Genomic DNA, 19,697 nt, shown 5'->3' with positions numbered 1-19,697 from the left:
GACTTATCCTTGGTCAAACGTGAGTCTCTCTCGGTCGTCTTTGCATAGTAGCGCTATCCGAAGGCTGACATGGAATAGAGGCTGTATTTGTACACCAACCCCGACCACAATCACTACTGCTTGTGCTGCGACTATAACTACTGCCACTTCTTCGCTCGACTGCGATTTATTTTTCGGGCAAACTGGTAACTACTGTTACGAGGATGGTTTTTCTGCTGCTTGTCCTCTTTGGACTTCGGGGCTTTTTACTTTAGCAATTTGCTGTTATTGCTTTTCTGAACCTCCTCCCGATGGGGTTAACACGTGTTCCTATGATGGGGTTGACTAGTCGAATTGTGGTACTGCTGTTATGGCTACTAGTACTGTTACGATAGTTACAACTACCCCTTGCGTTACTGTGGTAGTTGAGTTAGTTGAGTGAATGCCTGGCATGGTGGGGATTGTGCTGATGAGTTGGACGGACACGGTGGATAACGGGATCTGGCATACCATGTCTACTAGTTACTACTACTATTATGACTAATTAGTGACACATTCGCCCGATGTAGCTCGCTCTATGTGCTTTACATGCTGCTGCCATACGGAAGTGCTATCAGACTGAATTACGGCGAAGAAATTACTATAAAATAGTATAAAAAACTTGATATCGTCCAAAACGTGCTAAAAAAAGGTAAGACATACCTAGGTATTAAATAAACAGTTGGCATCGGAAACATCTTTTCATCTTGACGTCGCGAGCTTTCTGACACTACTGCCGGTTGGTTGGTTGATATCATTTACGCTGACCCCTCGCTCGAAAGTTGGTTTACCCAACTAGGCCAGAATACGAATCCGTACCTAGCGTAGCGGGCTAAAGTTTATAATCCAACTTCGAAAGTGATATGCATGGCAGCATAAAACCTTATATGATTAGGGTTTAAAATAGTATCTCTGTCTCCCGATATGGAAGGCAATCATGGTCGGCACTGGATTTGAGAGATATCAAAAGAAACAATGGACTCTATGTTTATTTAAAGATTCTTTTTGCATTGCTCAGGGCACAGATAGTATCCTGTTCAACGTCCGAGACCCAACTGTGCATCTTCACCCCTTATACTCCACTGACAATCCCTGGAGGCATATTCCTTACCAGGGCGCTACCCGACCAGGCTCACAAAGTCCACAGCATATACAAGTGTATATAATTTATTTTTGGTAGGAACAAGACAGCAGTTTCCGAGAGAAAATGGAAGAAGGAAGAAGAAAAAAAGGAGATAAAAATGAAAATGAAATGCAATGCATTTGGGGCTTGGGCCACGCCGGGCCACAACCATGTGTCTATTAAAGCAAGCAGACATCCAGAATCCAAATCTCGGGACCGCCATGTGTGATGGGCGAGATGCGCCAGAGTATACATTCAATGAGGGGTATCGATTTGATTCAAGAGAAGTTTTGGCGAAGAGGTAGGGTAAGTAGAAGAAAGTAGGGTGGAGAGAGAGAGAAGGGAGACACAGAGAGAGAGAAAGAGTCACCAGTACCGCCGTAACCACCGATTATGAAGAACTAGATGCTCCGTTCTGCTCATTCTGGTTCAAAACGGAATTTTGCGCAAGGTTCCGGACCGCCTGCGGTGCCACCACCTCATCGAGACTATTCCTCCGACCCCAATTCTGCGGCTGGCGGCGAATGAAAGCGCCCACGGCACCGAGGTATCCTTCATGGCGTAGGAAGTACGCTTGCTTCTCGCCCTTGGACCAAAAGCGGATGGCGTAGGAGAGGGTGTTCATGGTCTGGCGGTGGCCGCGAATGAAGGAGCCGCCGAAGTAGATGTGCTTGACTTCGTGCTTTTCTGATTGGAGGTAGGCGATTTGGCCAATGTTGTTACTGGGAATCGTTAGTCGAGGTATTCAAGTATAGACACAGGCCATTGCCATTTAGTAGATATACCTTATAGCATAAAGGAGGCTTCGGCTCATATCCTCGTGTTGGAAATTGACTCCACCATTGCCGTTCGCGTGTTCGGAATCGTCGTGGTAGAGGCCCTCGCCATCCTCGGCACCTCTCTCGGCAGCGTTCTTTAAGCGGAAGACCTTCCCAAAAGTGCTGGCGATGGCGGTGCTCTTCAGCCCGATTTTGCTATAGTCCATGCCGTAGATATCGCCAACCAGCATATCGACTCCGCTGTTGTCCCCGCGATCCGCCATGGCCAGCATGTCGTCAAAGGTCCTGGCACCAGTGAGCAGGGACATGATGCCCCAGAAGGTACCACCACCGAGATGTGTGCCGCCCACACGCTGGAATTTATTCGGGCCGGAGACCTTGATCATTGAGACGCCGGATCCGATGTTGACGAGGAGATAGGGGTACACGTTCGGTCGAGCCTCGGAAAATTGCATAGGCTCGGTATCGGTGTCGTTGTAGGTGAATACTTCGTTAGGGATCTCGGTGATGAAGAAATCGAGACCTAGAAAGATCAATATTAGCCAGTGTAAGGCCCGATGGGTGTTGTGCAGGGCTCACCGATGATCAAACACTCCATTTCCTCCTCTCGCAGAATATTGACGTCCAGCGCCTCCTTCAGCTTATCATAATATTTGAACGCTCCCCCGCCGGTAGCAACGACACATAGGTCGTCTTTGGTTGACCCATTGTTCTTTGCATGTTCTTCCTTCAATTGGCGAATAAAATTGATACAGATGTCAATCCGGTGCGTCTCGAAGTTGATAAAATTAAGGCGGCCGCCATTATCCGCGGCGTCGAGTTCACGGGTGAAATACACCATTTTAATTAAGGATCCGCCGATCTAGAGGAAAATCCAGTACAGTCAGTCTCAATCCTTTTTGCAATTTCCGTTCGGGGTTGTTGGCTCCTTTTTTTTTTTTTCTTCGTCTGGCCCTCCGCGGATTGCGGGGTGAACGGTCGCATGTGCGGGGCATAAAGTGACCACGAAGGACAGGCCGAAATAGCTCAATGCAGCCCGGTCGGAGAGGAAAGGAGGGTACTCACATCGACAGCGACATGGCTAACGACACCGGTATGGTGCGGAAGCCGGATGTCCTTGTTCTCATAATGCACGCCCTCGGCTTCAACAGGGCTACGGGAGCGGAGCTCATCGTCGACGATAAAGGCGCCCTTGACATTGATTTTGACGGCACCGGGGTTGGTAATGGCCTCCTCTAGGCGAGCAGGCCGTTTGCGACGGCCATCGGAGTCACGATCGGGAGCCATGATATCGTACAGAAGAGGTGTGGTAAAGGAGGAAGATAGCTGGGAGGAAGCTAGAGCCCGTGCCCAGGCTTACGGCGTATATTTCCTTCTACCCGGGTGGCCCGTGGACCGTGGCAGTGGCAGGTGGCAGTGGCAGTGGGAGTGGTGGGACCCTGACAATCACCGAGCCGAGGTGCCGAGAGATGAGTATAGGATAAGAGTAATGGTATTAGTGGTAGTATCACTGGTAGTTTATGTGCAGGAGCATTAGTAGATCTGAGCAGGCTAGTTTAGAAGTGGCGATACTCAGGCTAGACTAACGATACAAGGACAACGGGTGACTACCCACTGCCGACTGACAACTGGCGAATCTGTACTCTGGAATATACGCTAACCGCTTTAGGACTCGCTTTTGGTTATCTGCAGAATAAACTATAAACTGGGTACGGAGTACTTTACTAATGATTTTCTATCAGTTTCTTCTATACAATATACGGAGGCTTAAGAGTAATCTTTTCATTAATTTATTTAAGCCCTGAATATAGGGGAGCATGCCATAATAAACTGTAACCTACAATGGTAATAATAATCTGGATTTCTTACTCCATAGAGCTACTATACTATAACTTAGCCGGTCTCTAGTAATTCTGGATATTTCTTATCTTTTTTTCTCAATTTTTTTTTCCACATTTGAAGAACCCTGTATACTATAACTAGTAGTACTACTATTCAATAAGTATAGTGCTGTATCCCACCACCAGCACGTGCTCAACAGGCAGGTACGTACCCGCGCGGCTCTCTAACGAAGCAAGTGCGATACCATCCACCATCCACCATCCACCATCCGCCATCCGCGTCCCGCGTTTGTTGACTCTTTGTTGCCTTTACATTTGTTTCCTTCTCTCCTCTCCTTTTCTTTCCTTCCTCTCGCCCTGGATTCGCTTTACCTTATCCTTGTCTTGAGTTATCCTCTTTGCTCTCCTGCACGCTGCTCATCATGACTTCAATCATGGACGAGTACGACCAAGTCCCCGGTGCTCTAGAGGACGTCTCGAACGCCCAAAACTCTGATGATTATCAGGATTCTCGCGAGAAGCCTGAGCCTGAAGCCGTTACCGAACTGAAGCCTCCCATGGGATCCGAGGATCGACATGAGGAGGTTCGCAAACAAGGCTGGACAGATCGTGTGGCCATCAAGTATGACGAAGTCGCTCGCAATGAGGACTACGAATGGGCTGGAGGTGCCAGTCGCTACGAATGGGCAGGCGAAGAAGGAGATGTCGGTCCTCGCAATGAAGAGCTGGAGGAACAGCTTTTCAAAAACATCAACCTCTCACGTGTGGGTCACCGCATCGAAGAGTAAGTGCCCTCAATCCCTCAGTTTCTGTATTCGCTAACCAGCCCTTCCAATCAGGTACAAAAAGATCCAAGTCACTTTCGAAAGTGAAGAGCGTATTTACCCAACTGCATCTGTAAGTATTCTCGAGATACCTCTGAGCACTGACGTCTATCTTACTGACTATTTTAATTCAGTGGGAGGGTGCAAAACTTCACCCTGTCTTGATTGAGAATCTGGAGCTTTGTCTCTACCAGCACCCGACTCCAATTCAGTGCTACGTGATTCCCTCTGTTCTCAGTGGAAAAGATGTTATTGGGATTGCTCAGACGGGTGGGTAGACAATCCTTTGCTCTCCTTGGTCCACAGCTAACTTGTATAGGCTCTGGCAAAACCGGTGCTTTTCTCATCCCCATTCTCTCGCAGTTAATGGGAAAGGCAAAGAAGCTGGCCGCGCCGAGACCGAATGTCTCCGACCCAAATTTTGATCTTAAGACCCAGGGTGTTCGTGCAGAACCCCTTGTTCTCATTGTTTGCCCAACTCGCGAGTTGGCCACACAAATCTTCGACGAGGCTCGTCGTTTGTGCTATCGCTCTATGCTGCGCCCCTGTGTTGTCTACGGTGGCGCTCCGTCCAGGTATCAGCGAGATGAGCTCCGAAAGGGATGCGATATCTTGATCGGTACAACTGGCCGAATTACAGACTTCATGTCTCAGCCCAATGTCTTGTCTCTTCGTCGAGTCCGGTAAGTATCCCCCGGCACTCATGTCTTGTAAAAGACGAATGCTAACAACTGTCAAGTTACACTGTGATCGACGAGGCAGATGAGATGCTCCAGTCGGACTGGGAGGATGAGTTCAAGAAGATTATGTCGGGTGGCGGTCAGTGCTTTTGATTTCGCCTTTAACAACCATCGCTTACTCTAAACAGATGTCAATGAGGATGAGGATCATCGCTACCTGATGTTCTCGGCGACCTTCAATAAGGAATGCCGAAAGCTCGCTCGTGAGTATCTGTCGACTGACCATATTCGAATTCGAGTTGGTCGTCCCGGCAGCTCGCATCTCAATGTTTCTCAGGTCGTAAGTAGTTTGACCTCGACAATCCTTCCTTCATTTGACCTCGCTGATCATTTAGATCCACTTTGTGGAGGACCGGGCCAAGAAACGTGCCGTTTTTGACCTGCTTCTTAGCATGGTTCCTATTCGTACCTTGATCTTCGCGAACAACAAGACCACTGTCGACTATTTGGATGATTACCTCTACAACTCGGGCCTCCCAACCACCTCCATCCATTCGGATCGGACCCAGCGCGAGCGTGAGGATGCAATGTGAGTACTTCAACTCTACCCACCCCTTATATCTTCTATCTCTGACTCTCTGAATCTCTCAACAGTCGCTCCTTCAAAATTGCCGAATGCCCCATCCTGATTGCCACTGGTGTTACTGCTCGCGGTCTTGATATCGCTAACGTGATGCATGTGATTAATTATGATCTTCCGACCACTACTCATGGTGGTATCACTGAGTATGTCCACCGAATCGGTAAGTCCCAGTCCCCACATTGTGCTGCCCAAAGATTGAATATCTGTCACCAGCAATGCTGATCCTCAACAGGACGAACTGCGCGCATTGGAAACGAGGGCATTGCGACCTCTTTCTACAATGAACGAAATGAGGACCTCGGACCCGACCTTGTCAAGATTCTCTTGGAGTGCAAGCAGACTGTTCCAGACTTCCTGGAGCATTTCACTCCCTCCGAGGGAAAGCTGTCCTTTGATGATGATGAGACCGAAGAGGAGGACAACAACGAGAATGAGGACGCCAGTCAGCAGGAGGAAGGTGCTGACAATGCTGCGACCACTGAAGATGCCACCTACGTCGAAGATTCCCTTTGGGCTGCCCCCGAAGGAGATCCCATTCCACCACCCCCTGAGGAGGCTCCTGAGGATACTGAGTGGTAGTTCATCCCGACACGAAAAGTTATTCCGAAACCAATTTGGTTTCTGTTATTGTGCCTTTTCATTTGTGTCTGGTGTTTTCTTTTCGGTGTGAAAAAGGTCAGAAACCACACTTGGTTTCTATTCTGTTTGCTTTTGTGGTTTCGATTACCCACATCTGATTCTTGTTCTCTTCGTTTTATTCTTATGCTAGCTTGGTGATGGTTATACGGAGGGGGCAACTGCAAGGCTTGAGGGCATGTTTCTGATTTGTGCACCCTTTGACAGGGTGTCACTCTGTCTGGCGGTCTTTGTTCCATGGCAGGACTAGAAGGGAGTACTTTGATGATCGACCTAAGTATTGTAGGCATCTATTCCTTCTATCTAACCACCCTAGTTAGCAACAAAATCAGATTTTATTTCTACTTACCATTATTCTATGTAAGCATCTGTAGTTACTGCAATACTGAATATTGGGTTGTGATGACCGCGTCCAACCGATCACGCCTGCCCCGTTGACTTGGCTTGGACTCTGCTCTCCTTCTTCCCACCCGATCACCTCTACTTGCGGTCTACCACACTCACTTCTCTCGTTCCAACTTCCTGTCTGACCACTGAGATACTCATTTGAACAATCCTTATTCACTCTTTGAACCAGCATCATGATACCCGTCTACCTTCTACCATTCCTACCAACAGCACTGGGCTATACCAGCCAATCATTCCGACCCCAGCCCCGGCTCGAGCTACGAGACGTTAAGCAAGTGACCCCATCTTTGGTGATCGACACTTTCCAAGACCCTCTGCATAATGACCTCGGATTTTGGCACGGCACTGGCGAAAATCTTACTATGCATCATGAACCGGGCTCTGTATCCTTCTTCCCGATTGATCCCGACCAGAACTTTCATACCCAATTCGATACCCGCGGCTGCTTCAGCCTCCTCCCATGGCAAGACCAGTTTCTACATATCGTATACGACGGAACCGACCAGTTCACCGTTTCGTTGAATGAACACAATATGGAGTGCTCTGCTGCCCGTGCTCCGTTTCCTGGTGTACCGGACAGTGTCCAGGCGTCGCGTTATGTGATGAGAACTGGATCAGATTCCTCAGACGAAGATGACTCTAGCGATTCAAAGGATGCTCCCGAACTGCCTTCAACCAGCGATATCTCGCAACGACGTTCCCCTTCATCTTCGGCTGGGCCACGAGATTCACACCGAGAAAACAGTGACCAGGGCCCAGCTTCCCCTCCAAAGACTGAGCTGTACATCCCCCTATCTCATTTTCGCATCGATCAGAGAAGAGTCGTTTCGGTCTCCTTCACGGGCTTCTATACGAATGAAACGCTCACACTTCACCGCGTCGAAATCGTACCTTCGGTTCCGCCTCCGTCACCCGCGAACAATTACTTCACGGTCCCTAGGAAATTACAGACTGGCCAGTTGGTCCTGCGCTGTAGTGTGCCAAACTCATTCGCCTTTGGGATTGACGATGGTCAGCCGCGGTTTGCACAGGAGGTCATGAGAATTCTCGACGAGGAAGATGTTCGGGTTACATTCTTTGTCGTTGGTGCTGGACTACAAGACTCGACGACGAACTTTACTCGTTTTTACAAGGAGATGATGAAGAAGGGTCATCAGGTGGCGTTGCACTCTAATACCCATCCGAAGTGAGTTGTTTATTTTCAATTCAAGCTCTATATTTGAAGTGCGAACCTGAATCAATACTAACAAACACACTCAGGATGGAAGCCCTCCCGACCATGGAAATGATCGACAACGAAGTCAAGAACACCATCCGAGTCTTCAAAGAAAGACTAGACCTGTCCTGTAAGTCCATCACAGCCCGCCGATTCCCACTTATTCCCACGAATTGATTTATCTAACACCGCCCAGCCCGCTACTTCAGACCTCCTTTCGGAACAGTCGGTGCCCGGATGCGCCAACAACTAGCAAAACGCATCGAACAACCCTTCATCGTGAACTGGAGCGTGGACGTGGAAGACTGGCTATGGGCAAACACAACCACACCGGAAAAACAGCTTGACGCGTTCTACCGAAGTGTAGCCCGGGGCGGCAACCTTGCCGTGATGCACTTTCTTAACCCGTCGACTGTTGGGTACCTCCGTGACTTTATCCGGCATGTTAAGGGGCTTGGGTATAATATCATGCGGATTGATCAGTGCTTGGCGGATCCGTTTAGTCCGGCGCTTTGAGGGCGGAGTTTCAGGTTTCTTGGGTTAGTTTGATGTTGGGGTCATGGATGGAATTGTTCTTGGTCTTGCCAGTGGTCTTGGAGTTGGACCTGGCGCTACCCTACTAAGGGCAGGGTTTGATATATCCTTATTGTATATGACGTCCTTCGTTTGCCTCTCTACCTAAGCAATCCGGTTTTTGCCTCTTCTGAAATGCAAGGTCGAGTATAGATTCCATAATTTTGTGCACTGTACGGAGTACTCTGATGGCAAGTATCGGTACTTGCCCGAGTTCCAAGGTTTACCTAAATGAAAATCCCGTCGCTATTCTTAGATGCGGCATTACTTTATCTTGGCTACGAGTACCCATGAATATGCGAAAACGAGACACTCCATCCTTTTTCGACTACCTAGTAGTACTAGTACTACAATTAGTCCACTACGTGGCTTTCCACAATTTTCGCACTGGCCCCGGTGGCGTCTTTTATGATACCCTCCAGGGCTGCCCAAGGTCCAACGCCTAAAGAAAGCCGCCCACCTCAGTAATCTACATACCCGTAAATAGTAATTAGGATGCCATCAAAACCCTAAATGTAAGCACGATCTGACTTAAATTTCACACAGAAGATACTGTAATGAAATTCGCAGTGCAAATAGTCTTATTGCCCGCTGTAGGTAAACGGTGTGCATACTGTAGGACCGAGTCACTAGTCAGTTAGTTAGGAGGAGAGACGTGGCATCTCTCCCTTGCAGGCAGTAGTACTCCAAGTTATCCCAAAGTAATGCCACCATAATGCACTGCACAAAGACCCAAGATGCCGTCTTTTCCATAACGCTCTTATTCACGCATAAACTCATGCATCATAACTGGCCGGCTGGGTGGGGCAACGGGTCGTCGTCGTGCATATTAGCTTGTAACTGTAACACTAGTATCCCCATCACGCGAATCATATCTCCATCCTGACCGCCACTGAGACAATGTCCCACCTTGATCGACAGGAAAACGTATGTGTGCTAGTAGCGCTCCCGGTCCCCGGACGGAGTATGTGCGAGTCGAGCTAAAGCAAAGGGGAAAGCCAGATGTCGTCGATCCGAATGTCATCATGGGCTCGGAGAATTTTGATCATCTATTGAATAATTGGTGCGGGGATTTTCCTATCCTTGGATACGGTAGGACTAGTTGTTAGTGTCCGCAACTCAAACAGCCAATCTGGGCTCATGATTGCTGGTTTAAGAGTCTGACACTTGCTGCAAGGTAGATGGGATTGCTTTTAGCCCGTGTGCTAGTGGCTGGTGGCGGGATTACAAGTAGTCTAGTAGTAGTTAGTAGTATGTACAAGGATTCAAGCTAGGCTAGCTGCGTTGATTTATGCCGTGCAGAATGTGGGGAGGTCTGAGGGCATTAACCATCTTGTTGGTCGTTATGCAGTGGTTTTGTGCTTTCCTAGGTTGTTAGTGCGAGCCCGAGGAGAAGTGTCGTCTGATGCCAGTGGGGATGGAATAGAGGGGTAGGACGGTCTAGAGCTTGGACGTTGTGGTATTTATATCGATGAAGCTGCTACTGAGGGGCTTTTTTGAAGACTCGTACAGAGTGCAGTGAGCTTTGGAGACTTTTCCAAGGATCCGTTCAGAAGCATGGCTGTTATTCCTAGATTTTCTGTTTTCCACGGGGATGGTTTCTTGGGTGGTAAACTACCTTCGATATGGGTTTTGTTTGGAATCAGTCTCGCTCTGGTAAGTTCAAGTCTTGGAGGTTGACATGAAGTTGATCGTATGATGATCCAACCTTTCAATCTTTTCAAAAATATCAACCTGAGCTTCAGTAACTAAAATGCGTCTACCACTCAACAGATCCCAACCTACTACTTCTTCCTCGTAATCTACAATGTCTACTTCCACCCACTGGCAAACTACCCTGGCCCGAAATCCATGGCCGCAACACGAATCCCCTACATGCGCAACACAATAAGCGGCCGATACACGCAAAGATTGAAAGCCCTCCACGACCAATACGGCGACGTCGTCCGCATCGCACCCGATGAACTCTCCTTCATCAACAGCGATACATGGAAAGTCATGTACGGCACACGCACCGGCCACGGTCAAAAGCAAAAAGACTACAGATTCTACCCACCCACCGTCGCAAACAGTGCCAGCATCATCCAATCCGATGATCAAGACCACTCGCGCTTCCGCCGTCTCCTTTCCCACGCTTTCTCCGACAGTTCTCTGCGCAGCCAGGAACCCATTATAAAGAGTTATGTCGATCTTCTCATTCAACGTCTGCGCGAGAACTCAACGCCGACAGAGCAGGACAAGGGTAGTGGTAATACCGTCAAGCCGCTGAATCTAGTAGCCTGGTACAATTTCGCAACCTTCGATATAATCGGCGACCTAGCCTTCGGCGAACCATTCGACTGTCTAAAAAACTCAGATTACCACGACTGGGTACAAATTATCTTCGCCGGTATCAAATTCGGCGCATACGCGAATATATCACGCCGACTTCCGGGCTCGAAATACCTGATCAAACTAATCACGCCAAAGCGCGTCTTCGCGCAAAAGGAATGGCATAATCAACTCACTCGCGAAAAAGTCGCCAGCAGACTCGAAAAATCAAATGACCGGCCCGACTTCTTTGCGAGTATTCTCAAACATCATGGGACGGAGAAGGGGTTTAGTGTTGATGAGATGGTTTCTAATGGGAGTACGTTGATTGTTGCTGGTTCTGAGACTACTGCGACTTTGCTTTCTGGCGTTACGTATTTGTTGTTGAAGAATCCGCGGGTTTTGATGAAGTTGCAGGAGGAGGTTCGGTCTGCTTTTAATAGTGATGAGGAAATTGGGTTTGATTCTTGTAATAAGTTGGTTTATTGTCTTGCTGTTTTGACCGAGGCTATGAGGCTTTATCCGCCTGTTCCGACGGGTCTGCCGCGCATTGTTGATGCTCAGGGTGATATGATTGAGGATCATTGGGTTCCTGGAGGGGTGAGTATTTTCTTCCCTTGCATTGGAGAAGACATGATACCAGCATGTTATCACTGAGTTTTGACATTTGCTAACTTCGCTTCACATTTTTATAGACCATTGTCTCGGTCTCTCACCTTGCGGCATACCACTCCGAAAGAAACTTCACTGACGCAGAGCAATTCGTTCCGGAGCGCCATCTCGATGATCCTCGTTATGTGAATGACAGAAGATCAGTTATGCAGCCCTTCAGCTTTGGGCCTCGCAACTGTATTGGACGGAAGTAAGTACTAGTATACCGCCCCCCCTATTTCAGATCCTTGCTTGCTGACATTCCTTCCAGCCTTGCATATGTTGAAATGCGCATTATCCTCGCTCGCATGATTTTCAACTTCGATATGGAACTGGACCCGGTGAGCAATGATTGGATGAACCAGGATGCCTTTATTCTGTGGGAGAAGCCAGAGTTGATGGTTAAGCTTACGCCTCGAACTTGAACAAATTGTAATTTCAACGAATTGTGAATGAGCGTTGGTATATTTGATTCTGCATTTCAGTGTCTGGCATAGGGTTGTCAAATTGAAAGTGTTGTATTGCATAAGCATAAACATAGTATTTTTCTATCATAGGCCCAAATCGGGTCTGTTGTTCAAACTTGGTCTAGTCCAATGCCAATGTCAAGGTCAACAACAAACAAAATACATGTGATGCATCGAATTTACCGCCAACGCCCTTCCTAATAGGAGTTTTATCGCATCGTTCGTAGGGATACAGGCACCAGCCAACAGAATGAAAAATGGAAGAAAAAGAAAAGAAAAGAAATAAGCGGTCATACACGGTGAGAAAAACTTGGTTCTGGTGCTGGTGCTGTCCTGTCCTGTCACGTACAGTCTCACTGACCCAAGCCCGACAGGGGCATAACAACGATAATCATGGCGGAATTTCATAAAAATTATAGCAGGTAAGTTGGCACAAACAGGTCGAGATGAATGGTAAGGGTTTAACTCAGGTTTCCAAACTCGGGATTGCGGCAGACACCACTCTTATCCATCATTTCACGGATACGGCTGGTGATAAAGCCCGATGTCGAGTCTCCGGAAGGTGACGAGTTACCCAGACGCGGGCGACTGCTTGTGTAGCATTCTCCACCGCGCCAGGCGTATTGCACGCAAGTCTTTTCGACCTCGCAAACCTCGCGACAGTCTTCGAATGTTTTTGCGAAGGGCTGGTCTTCGTTGGAGAGGTTGTCCCAGCTCGATCTTGTAGATAGGGATGCGATATCGGGGTAGATGTATTCACGGAAGACATCGCTGTGCAGAAGGAGGCGCTTATTCTTCTATTCAAGCGATGACGAATTAGTACAAATTTGTATGATGAAGCGCGGAATTAAAAAAAGGAGGTTTGGGTATACTCACATCGTGCCAGCGCCTTTGCTCGAATTTCCAAAGATGCTCGATCTCGCGAGAACTGAGATGGTGGAAGGCAACAGCCAGATAACACCAAGGAAGACGGTACAACTCATTCGTGAACTCATCCAGCTCGCCAATATTCGAGTTCTGCAGAATCGGCCAAGTAAAATGCAAATTGACACCCGCATCAGCAAGAACCTTGCCCAAAACGCAGTCGCCCGCCCAGTGCTGGTTAACGTAGTTATCCAGCTCCGCGCGACGCGCAGAGTATTGATCCGACGCATCCTGCAGCGCGGGGTTAGACACCATGAACCCCGAACCACCGTGTGCGAAAATGACATCCGCAATCTGCGTCTCGGTACCCAAGTACCAGGGCTTTTTGGCGTCAAATTTGGCGAGCCAGGCTAGCAGTGTCGGCCACGAGACGTAGGTGTCGGCTTCCATGAAGACGTACCATTTCGCATCGGGCTTATACTTGAGAGCCTCCTGGGCCATTGGCAGGAATTTCCATTTATCCAACTTCCAGCCTGGGTTACTGGGTTTTCCGATGGCGGAGTTGGCTTCGTCTGCGAAATCGTCCTGTTCCAGACCCTTGCGCCCGTGCTCCACGACGCGATTGTAGATGTTGAAGTCGGCCACGCTCTCCTTCACGTCGGAGTCGATATGGCGCAGAACGTCATGGATCTTGACGCCCTCGATCTCCTCATCGAAGTCGGAGTAGATGACGAAGTTGGGGATGCAGCGCAGGGTCGTTTTGAAGTGAATCGGCACCTTTTCTCTCGACTCGGTGACGCCGGTTTTCATGACGACCAGGACATCGTCGATTCCTGGTAAGGACGGGCAAAATGGGGCGGGTTCGCCGACATGATCAGGGTCGACGGTGCCGGCACTCGAGGACGATGACGAGGAGGAGGAGGATGTGGCGAGAGATGAGTGGAGGGAGAAGATGTGGTAAAGGAAGAAGAGGGCGGCCGCAGCGACGAGGGCGGCAAAGCGTCGGCTGAAGCGGCGACGAGGGACCATTTTCGAGTAACGAATCAGTCGCCGGGCCTGGATGTCATCGTGAGAAGAGACAGGTCACAGGTTCACAGATCTCCTGCAGGTCGAGAGGCAGCGGCAATCCAGGGACGAGGTGATCGACAGGCCGCGTTGCACGGCGGTCCTGGGGGGGCTGTGGCGCATTCTTAGCAGGCTGCAAACAGCCAGCAGTCTGCGCAGCAGACTGTTCAGTAGATGATAGATATTACATTGTATTATATTATTTTTTTTCTATATCATAATAATATTTAATTATAGCTTACCTCAATTTACCACTCAATAACTAGTGCTGACCACACAGTACACAGCAATACGGGCGATCACCGGCCACCATGCGGGATGAAGTTACTTTTGTTACCAGAGTTTCTTCCCCATAGTAATTAATTACCCATCGCAATTACCCCTGATTGCATCGGAATGTGGTCATTTCATCTGGGCAGGAATTGCCGGCTACACAGTGATATGATATTATAATTACGTTGCTCAGTACATTAAATTCGTATTGGAAGACTCAAGCTAATTTATTATTTGGATTGAAGTTTTAATTGAATATTCGCTGGATACTCCAGGGGTGGTAGTCACTATAACTATGACCTCGGGACCGCTAACTCTATATCGAATATATATATACCTACCTAGGTAGGTATATACAGAACAGGGCGATAATAACTTGAACCGCCCGGTCAACTTGATCCATCAGTCTCTCGTGGCTTATTGACATTAACCAAAGATATAGATACCCCTTCCATGCCCATCGACATAGCAATCTCGTCCATCCAGTCGTGTGTGGGGGGTTGCGATGTTTCCGGTAGAACTTTTGATACTACCCTCAGGCCCAGTTCTTCCCCCGAAATCCGCAATGGAATACCGGAAGAAGACAGGGAGAAGATTTCCCACCATGGTCATCGCATAACGGGAGTTCTTTCACTTGGATCGATCTCATAATATCACGTATTTCTAGTTCTGCGGCAGACTGCTGTGATGGATTCAACAAGATAACGAGATAGTTGAGGAGCAAAAGACCAGACTGTATCCCCCGAATGGTGAGATTAGCAAATTTATCAAAGAAATCACGTGGGACCGGCCCAACGAAATCGGCGTATGATTTATAGCCCGCCCGTGTGCTTGACGCCGCGATTTTGAATTCAGTGTAGATACCATTCATAGCCGCACGCGTGGCGAGTACTATACGGAACAGCGCCGATCTCTCACAGCTCTGCGCCTTCGCTGGCAAACTACCAAGCCCACGAATCCGCTTCACGAATCCCGGAAGTTTGACAACTTCTCGAAATGCACGCTCCGCAATGTCCTCCAGGACCGACGAGTTGGGATTCCTAGCACTTTTGGTAGCTAGATCCTTACTCAGCTGCTGCCATCCTGGTTGTTCCAAGAAGCACGCCTCGCCGGAGACCAGGGCGGCTGTCACTAGGGTATTCCGACATGCCAGATATAGATTGTACCCAAACCCGTCTTCGTGCATGCGAGGACCCCGGAGCTGCATTAGTGTGCGGAGTCCCCGCGCATGATGGTTCCATCCCTCGAGAGATGTGTAGACGTGCATTTCGAAAACACCGAGGATTATGACGGTTGATAGGGCCTCGTCTGATTCGGCCGTGTGCGGGTCACTTAGTAGCTTTGATAGGTTTCGGAGGGAACGGAAGTAATACATTCGTCCCTCGTCTAGGTAGCGGGTGTCATTGTGGAGGCTGCCGAGATAAGTTGTTGTCATACATCGCACGGCCCAGTCGAAGGATGATTTGTTTGAACTGGGCTGTGTGGCGATGTAGTCGATCCAGGTTATCGGAACGCGGGATTCAATTAATTTGAAGTAGCACGGGAAGGAGGCCATCACGAAGCTGAGTGCCAGTTGGGGTTGCTGGAGAGCAACGGCCTTGCCTGCTAGTGATGGGGACACGCATTCATCAACAGATGTAGAGAATTCTGCGCATATTGAGAGAGAGGAGTCAGACTCAGAGGGTGCCGGTTCATCACTATAGGTGACAGTCAACGGTGTTGAAGTCGCAGAAGTCTGCGCCGCGCTATGACAGGAGCAAACTTGCTGGCCTCGTACATGGCTAGTCTCTGGCCATTTGCCAGTCTAGGTAGAGGCAGACAGAATGTTATTCACAGCTCACAATATTATTCACAGATTGGGCTCCATAGACTGGCATGATGGAATGGATCTAGATGCAGAAGGAAAACCCACCTGACATGGCCTCTGAGCACAGTCACGGTACGAACAAGGCTGCATCTCCTGTATCACAGGAGATTCGAAGGAGAGCACGGCCCCTCTGTAAACTTCCTACGTCTGGTTTGCCTCGAGAAGGGTGCACTCAGTTTGACACGAACGGAAAGCCAAAAATCCGCTAATGCGCGGGGAGGCCAAGACCAGCTATGTTGGCCAGGATGAGGTTTCGCGACGGCATTCACTCTTTGCGATATATAGCATGGAGGACAGATCTGTTGTCGAGAGGTGGATGATCGCACGTTTGAAGTATATTAGTAGTAGGCTCAACCTGGTTTCGGTCCTCTCCACAGTTTGAACAAAGAGGTGCCTAGGTGTAAGATGAGGAGTGGGGAAATCTCGGTGAAAACCAAACATCGAGATGGCATGGGTGCGATGGGTCTAGCCAGATTGAATTAAGATCGACATCGACCCGTTTGCTTTCTGATCCCAAGGTTTGCTTAGGTTTGGCCAGACTTTCGTTTCGGATTGGAGAGAATGATGCCTAATCCAAATGAAATACTGTTGTCAGGGCATCTAGTGGTGACTTCGTGATAGTAAGTGATTGATTCCTCAGAGGCCCGTATCTATATTTTATAATCAATGACTTAGTAGTACGCGACATTCCAAGGTTACTTCTTATATACAGTTTCTATCACTCAGTGCCTATCACTCCAGCCCTGTCCGACTTGGAAAATTCCACCTGCTTCGGAAATCAGGCTACAGCATAAGCATAAGCTTTAGTTCGTCAGGCTATTTCAATATGATTGGTCCGTGGGGCCAGTGTGCCGGGTCGCAACCTCGTGCGGGCTAAAGCTTCGTATTTTAGGGTTCTGTTATGTCGGGGTAGAAGAATTTGGGCCAGTTTTTGGAGAGAAGGGAGGATTGGGGATAGTTAGGGATAATTCGAAGATGGGTCGGGTCTTGTTATTTTAAGTTAAAATAAATCGTACCCAAACTCATCTGCAGTTTCTGTGCACTCCATAAAGGTCATACTATTTATATCCATGGATGTAGCCAGAAAACAATTCAATCATCATCGCAGGCATCCTCGAGGAAAAGCACAACTTGAATGACCAGCGTACCTAGGCACTAGTATCTACCAGCACGTCAAAGTAGCCCAAATGCAAGCCAAGATGCTTAATGGGCGTATTGAGCTTCTCAATGTTGTCGCAGCACCAGTTTGAGTCGGATCAGCAACTCCATTCGAAGTAGTGGTGGTAGATGCGCTATCAGCTGTCCCCGTGGGCGGGTATACCCCAAGACAACCACCAGTGCCCGTAGCTTCAGTATTTTCACCTGAGCTACACATTGATCGTCGAGGATCTATGCACTCGGTAAGATACCGTTCATAATCAAAGAGATCAATAGAGGCCATGGGAACGATCTTGTCATTCATATAGACATCGCATCTTGATGTGGTCACTTCCTGCCCGCCTAGATTCGTGCTTATGGTTGACACATAGTTCGAAACGAATGTGGCTATAGTCGATTCAGTCGCTTGCGCTTTCAAGAACTTAGGAAGCAAGATTCTAGCCGAGTCCGTATATGTGAATTCGGTCTTGGTGCATGATGCAGGGTTGCTCAATGTGACGGGTAGATAATAATTTGTCGTCACGGATGGATTCTGGGTTGGAACTGGTGGATCCCAGACATAGAAAGCCGAAATTGGAAGATTGGTGACATTTGGCAAAATGAGATATTCTATCGTGACATTGATCCGGTAGTTACCGCCATCGGTCCTGGTAATATAATCTGTAGAGTACGTCGTGGAGGTGGAGGTCGGTTCGACGGTCAACGGAGCGGTTGTCACGACTGGCGAGACGGTGGTTTGTACAGTCGTCCCCCAGCCATGTTTAATCTCTTCTGTGGCATAGTACTTGACAAGCCATGCGGTTGAGAGCTGAGCTACTGCGAGCAAGAGCAGAGTGTGGGGGAAGCGCATGGTGGTGGCCTGGACTTTTGTTCGAAGCTCATAGGGAATATGATATGGGTGGGCATCTTCTACTAATATATGCATAAAATAATTTGGCGATTCCTCCTACCGGTTTGAAGTGCAGCCACTATCACCTTTTGCCAAGTAGCCAAGGAGTTTAGACTGTGTTTGGGATGAAGTATACGAGGTCGAAATACGAGATGTCCTTGGCACCCTTGCCAATTCGCTATCCCCCCATGTCTACGGAGTAGAAGACGAAGGTGATCTATTTTGAGAAAGGGAAACCTGATCAGATGGAAAAAGTGAATGGGGGTGGTTTAAGATACGCCATCGTAGCCCACTCTTATTTTCTGGTCCTTTGCAGATACGCCCGAGTTCCAAAATATGCGAGTGGTCCCTTAACGCCAAGGGGACTGATGATCACTGAAAAAACATCAATAGTCTATGCGCTTTCAGTCACACGCATTTCAGTCATTTCTGTTGCCGCTGGCTGAGGTTTCCAGATTCTACATTTAACGATTTATCATTTCAAATTTCATTGAATCCATAATTGCTGTTGATATACCCATGGATATTGGATGCCACCAGTCATTTATACACTTAGGTATGCCGTTAACAGCTTGAACTCATTTCAAGGCTTATAGACACACTATTTAACCGGATTGAAATTGAAATTGGGAATATCTGAGAAAGAAATCCAATTCGGCGATTGCACTACTTGCACCTATAGCGCAAAGAATGCAGCAGCAATGGCAGCACCTCCGAGCGCAAACCCCTCAGCCGTCGCAACAGGTCCGGCCTTATTTGTAGATGTCTCCGACTTATTGTCCGTGGCCGTAGTCTTGGCGCCAGTCTCAGTCCCAGCTCCGGTTGTAGTAGTCATCGTTGTCGCATCGCTATCAGACGACTTAGTGGTCCCTGTCACTGAAGCAGACGCCGCCGAAACAAGACTCGAGTAGTCCTTGGTGGTGAAAGCAATCTTGGTTTGACAGGATGCGGCGAACTTCGTCATTGTAGGAAGCTCACGAGTAGTGCCGGTACAGAATGGGAAGCAATCGGATGAGGTATCGTCGAGGTAGTTGTTGGAAATCGAAGAGCTGTGCACACAGCAATAGAGATCGTTGGATTCGAGGGTCAGGCTACCATAGCAGCATCTCTGGGTGTCTTTGTACTGAATATTAGTCCAGTCACTAGGACATGGGCTACCACTTAGGCCGCCAGTCTTTCAGTTGGTAAGTAAAATGTCATAGAGGGGGAGCCTTGGAATACGGACAATGGTCTCTGCAGAAGCAAGCGCAGAAAGAGCCACAAGGGCTGGGAGAGCAATGTTTTGGAGGCTGTACATTATTGAAGGATGTTGTGACGAGTGAATTGTTTTGAACAAGGAAATAGATTTGATGAGGTTCAAGCTGCTTTTATAGTCGAGTCACCACCCGGCAACGATCCAAGCGATACCTTTT

At 48.5% G+C, this 19,697-nt stretch overlaps 8 protein-coding genes across 8 annotated transcripts; 3 read left to right on the top strand and 5 right to left on the bottom strand.

Moving 5' to 3' along the window:
* Window positions 1-1,532: 1,532 nt before the first annotated feature.
* On the bottom strand, window positions 1,533-3,207 carry N7509_005184 (pantothenate kinase; the record flags this gene model as incomplete). Its single annotated transcript, XM_056629821.1, has 4 exons — window positions 1,533-1,863; window positions 1,927-2,443; window positions 2,500-2,782; window positions 2,986-3,207. 4 exons carry the CDS (start codon window positions 3,205-3,207, stop codon window positions 1,533-1,535), a joined length of 1,353 nt encoding a protein of 450 aa, XP_056489123.1.
* A 976-nt stretch (window positions 3,208-4,183) lies between these two features.
* N7509_005183 (DEAD/DEAH box helicase) lies at window positions 4,184-6,487 on the top strand (the record flags this gene model as incomplete). Its single annotated transcript, XM_056629820.1, has 9 exons — window positions 4,184-4,545; window positions 4,601-4,658; window positions 4,720-4,855; window positions 4,905-5,268; window positions 5,325-5,404; window positions 5,454-5,605; window positions 5,661-5,854; window positions 5,920-6,068; window positions 6,141-6,487. 9 exons carry the CDS (start codon window positions 4,184-4,186, stop codon window positions 6,485-6,487), a joined length of 1,842 nt encoding a protein of 613 aa, XP_056489122.1.
* A 638-nt stretch (window positions 6,488-7,125) lies between these two features.
* Window positions 7,126-8,684, top strand: N7509_005182 (polysaccharide deacetylase family protein; the record flags this gene model as incomplete). The annotated part of the gene is made up of 3 exons (XM_056629819.1): window positions 7,126-8,138; window positions 8,213-8,298; window positions 8,365-8,684. 3 exons carry the CDS (start codon window positions 7,126-7,128, stop codon window positions 8,682-8,684), a joined length of 1,419 nt encoding a protein of 472 aa, XP_056489121.1.
* A 1,614-nt stretch (window positions 8,685-10,298) lies between these two features.
* N7509_005181 (cytochrome P450) lies at window positions 10,299-12,127 on the top strand (the record flags this gene model as incomplete). The annotated part of the gene is made up of 4 exons (XM_056629818.1): window positions 10,299-10,397; window positions 10,515-11,651; window positions 11,747-11,913; window positions 11,974-12,127. 4 exons carry the CDS (start codon window positions 10,299-10,301, stop codon window positions 12,125-12,127), a joined length of 1,557 nt encoding a protein of 518 aa, XP_056489120.1.
* A 503-nt stretch (window positions 12,128-12,630) lies between these two features.
* On the bottom strand, window positions 12,631-14,062 carry N7509_005180 (glycosyltransferase family 31 protein; the record flags this gene model as incomplete). The annotated part of the gene is made up of 2 exons (XM_056629817.1): window positions 12,631-12,966; window positions 13,046-14,062. The coding sequence occupies 2 exons, from the start codon at window positions 14,060-14,062 to the stop codon at window positions 12,631-12,633; spliced, it is 1,353 nt and encodes a 450-aa protein (XP_056489119.1).
* An 844-nt stretch (window positions 14,063-14,906) lies between these two features.
* Window positions 14,907-16,248, bottom strand: N7509_005179 (uncharacterized protein; the record flags this gene model as incomplete). Its single annotated transcript, XM_056629816.1, has 2 exons — window positions 14,907-16,175; window positions 16,213-16,248. 2 exons carry the CDS (start codon window positions 16,246-16,248, stop codon window positions 14,907-14,909), a joined length of 1,305 nt encoding a protein of 434 aa, XP_056489118.1.
* A 1,152-nt stretch (window positions 16,249-17,400) lies between these two features.
* N7509_005178 (uncharacterized protein) lies at window positions 17,401-18,246 on the bottom strand (the record flags this gene model as incomplete). Its single annotated transcript, XM_056629815.1, has 1 exon — window positions 17,401-18,246. The coding sequence occupies one exon, from the start codon at window positions 18,244-18,246 to the stop codon at window positions 17,401-17,403; it is 846 nt and encodes a 281-aa protein (XP_056489117.1).
* A 715-nt stretch (window positions 18,247-18,961) lies between these two features.
* N7509_005177 (uncharacterized protein) lies at window positions 18,962-19,582 on the bottom strand (the record flags this gene model as incomplete). The annotated part of the gene is made up of 2 exons (XM_056629814.1): window positions 18,962-19,459; window positions 19,511-19,582. The coding sequence occupies 2 exons, from the start codon at window positions 19,580-19,582 to the stop codon at window positions 18,962-18,964; spliced, it is 570 nt and encodes a 189-aa protein (XP_056489116.1).
* Window positions 19,583-19,697: the final 115 nt, after the last annotated feature.

Source organism: Penicillium cosmopolitanum, assembly GCF_028827165.1.
Source record: "Penicillium cosmopolitanum strain IBT 29677 chromosome Unknown utg000006l:49.0-5199605.0:1.0-5204138.0, whole genome shotgun sequence".
Lineage (NCBI taxonomy): Eukaryota > Fungi > Ascomycota > Eurotiomycetes > Eurotiales > Aspergillaceae > Penicillium > Penicillium cosmopolitanum.
Note: the sequence above shows the minus strand (reverse complement) of the source record. Positions and strands in the feature narration are given on the sequence as shown.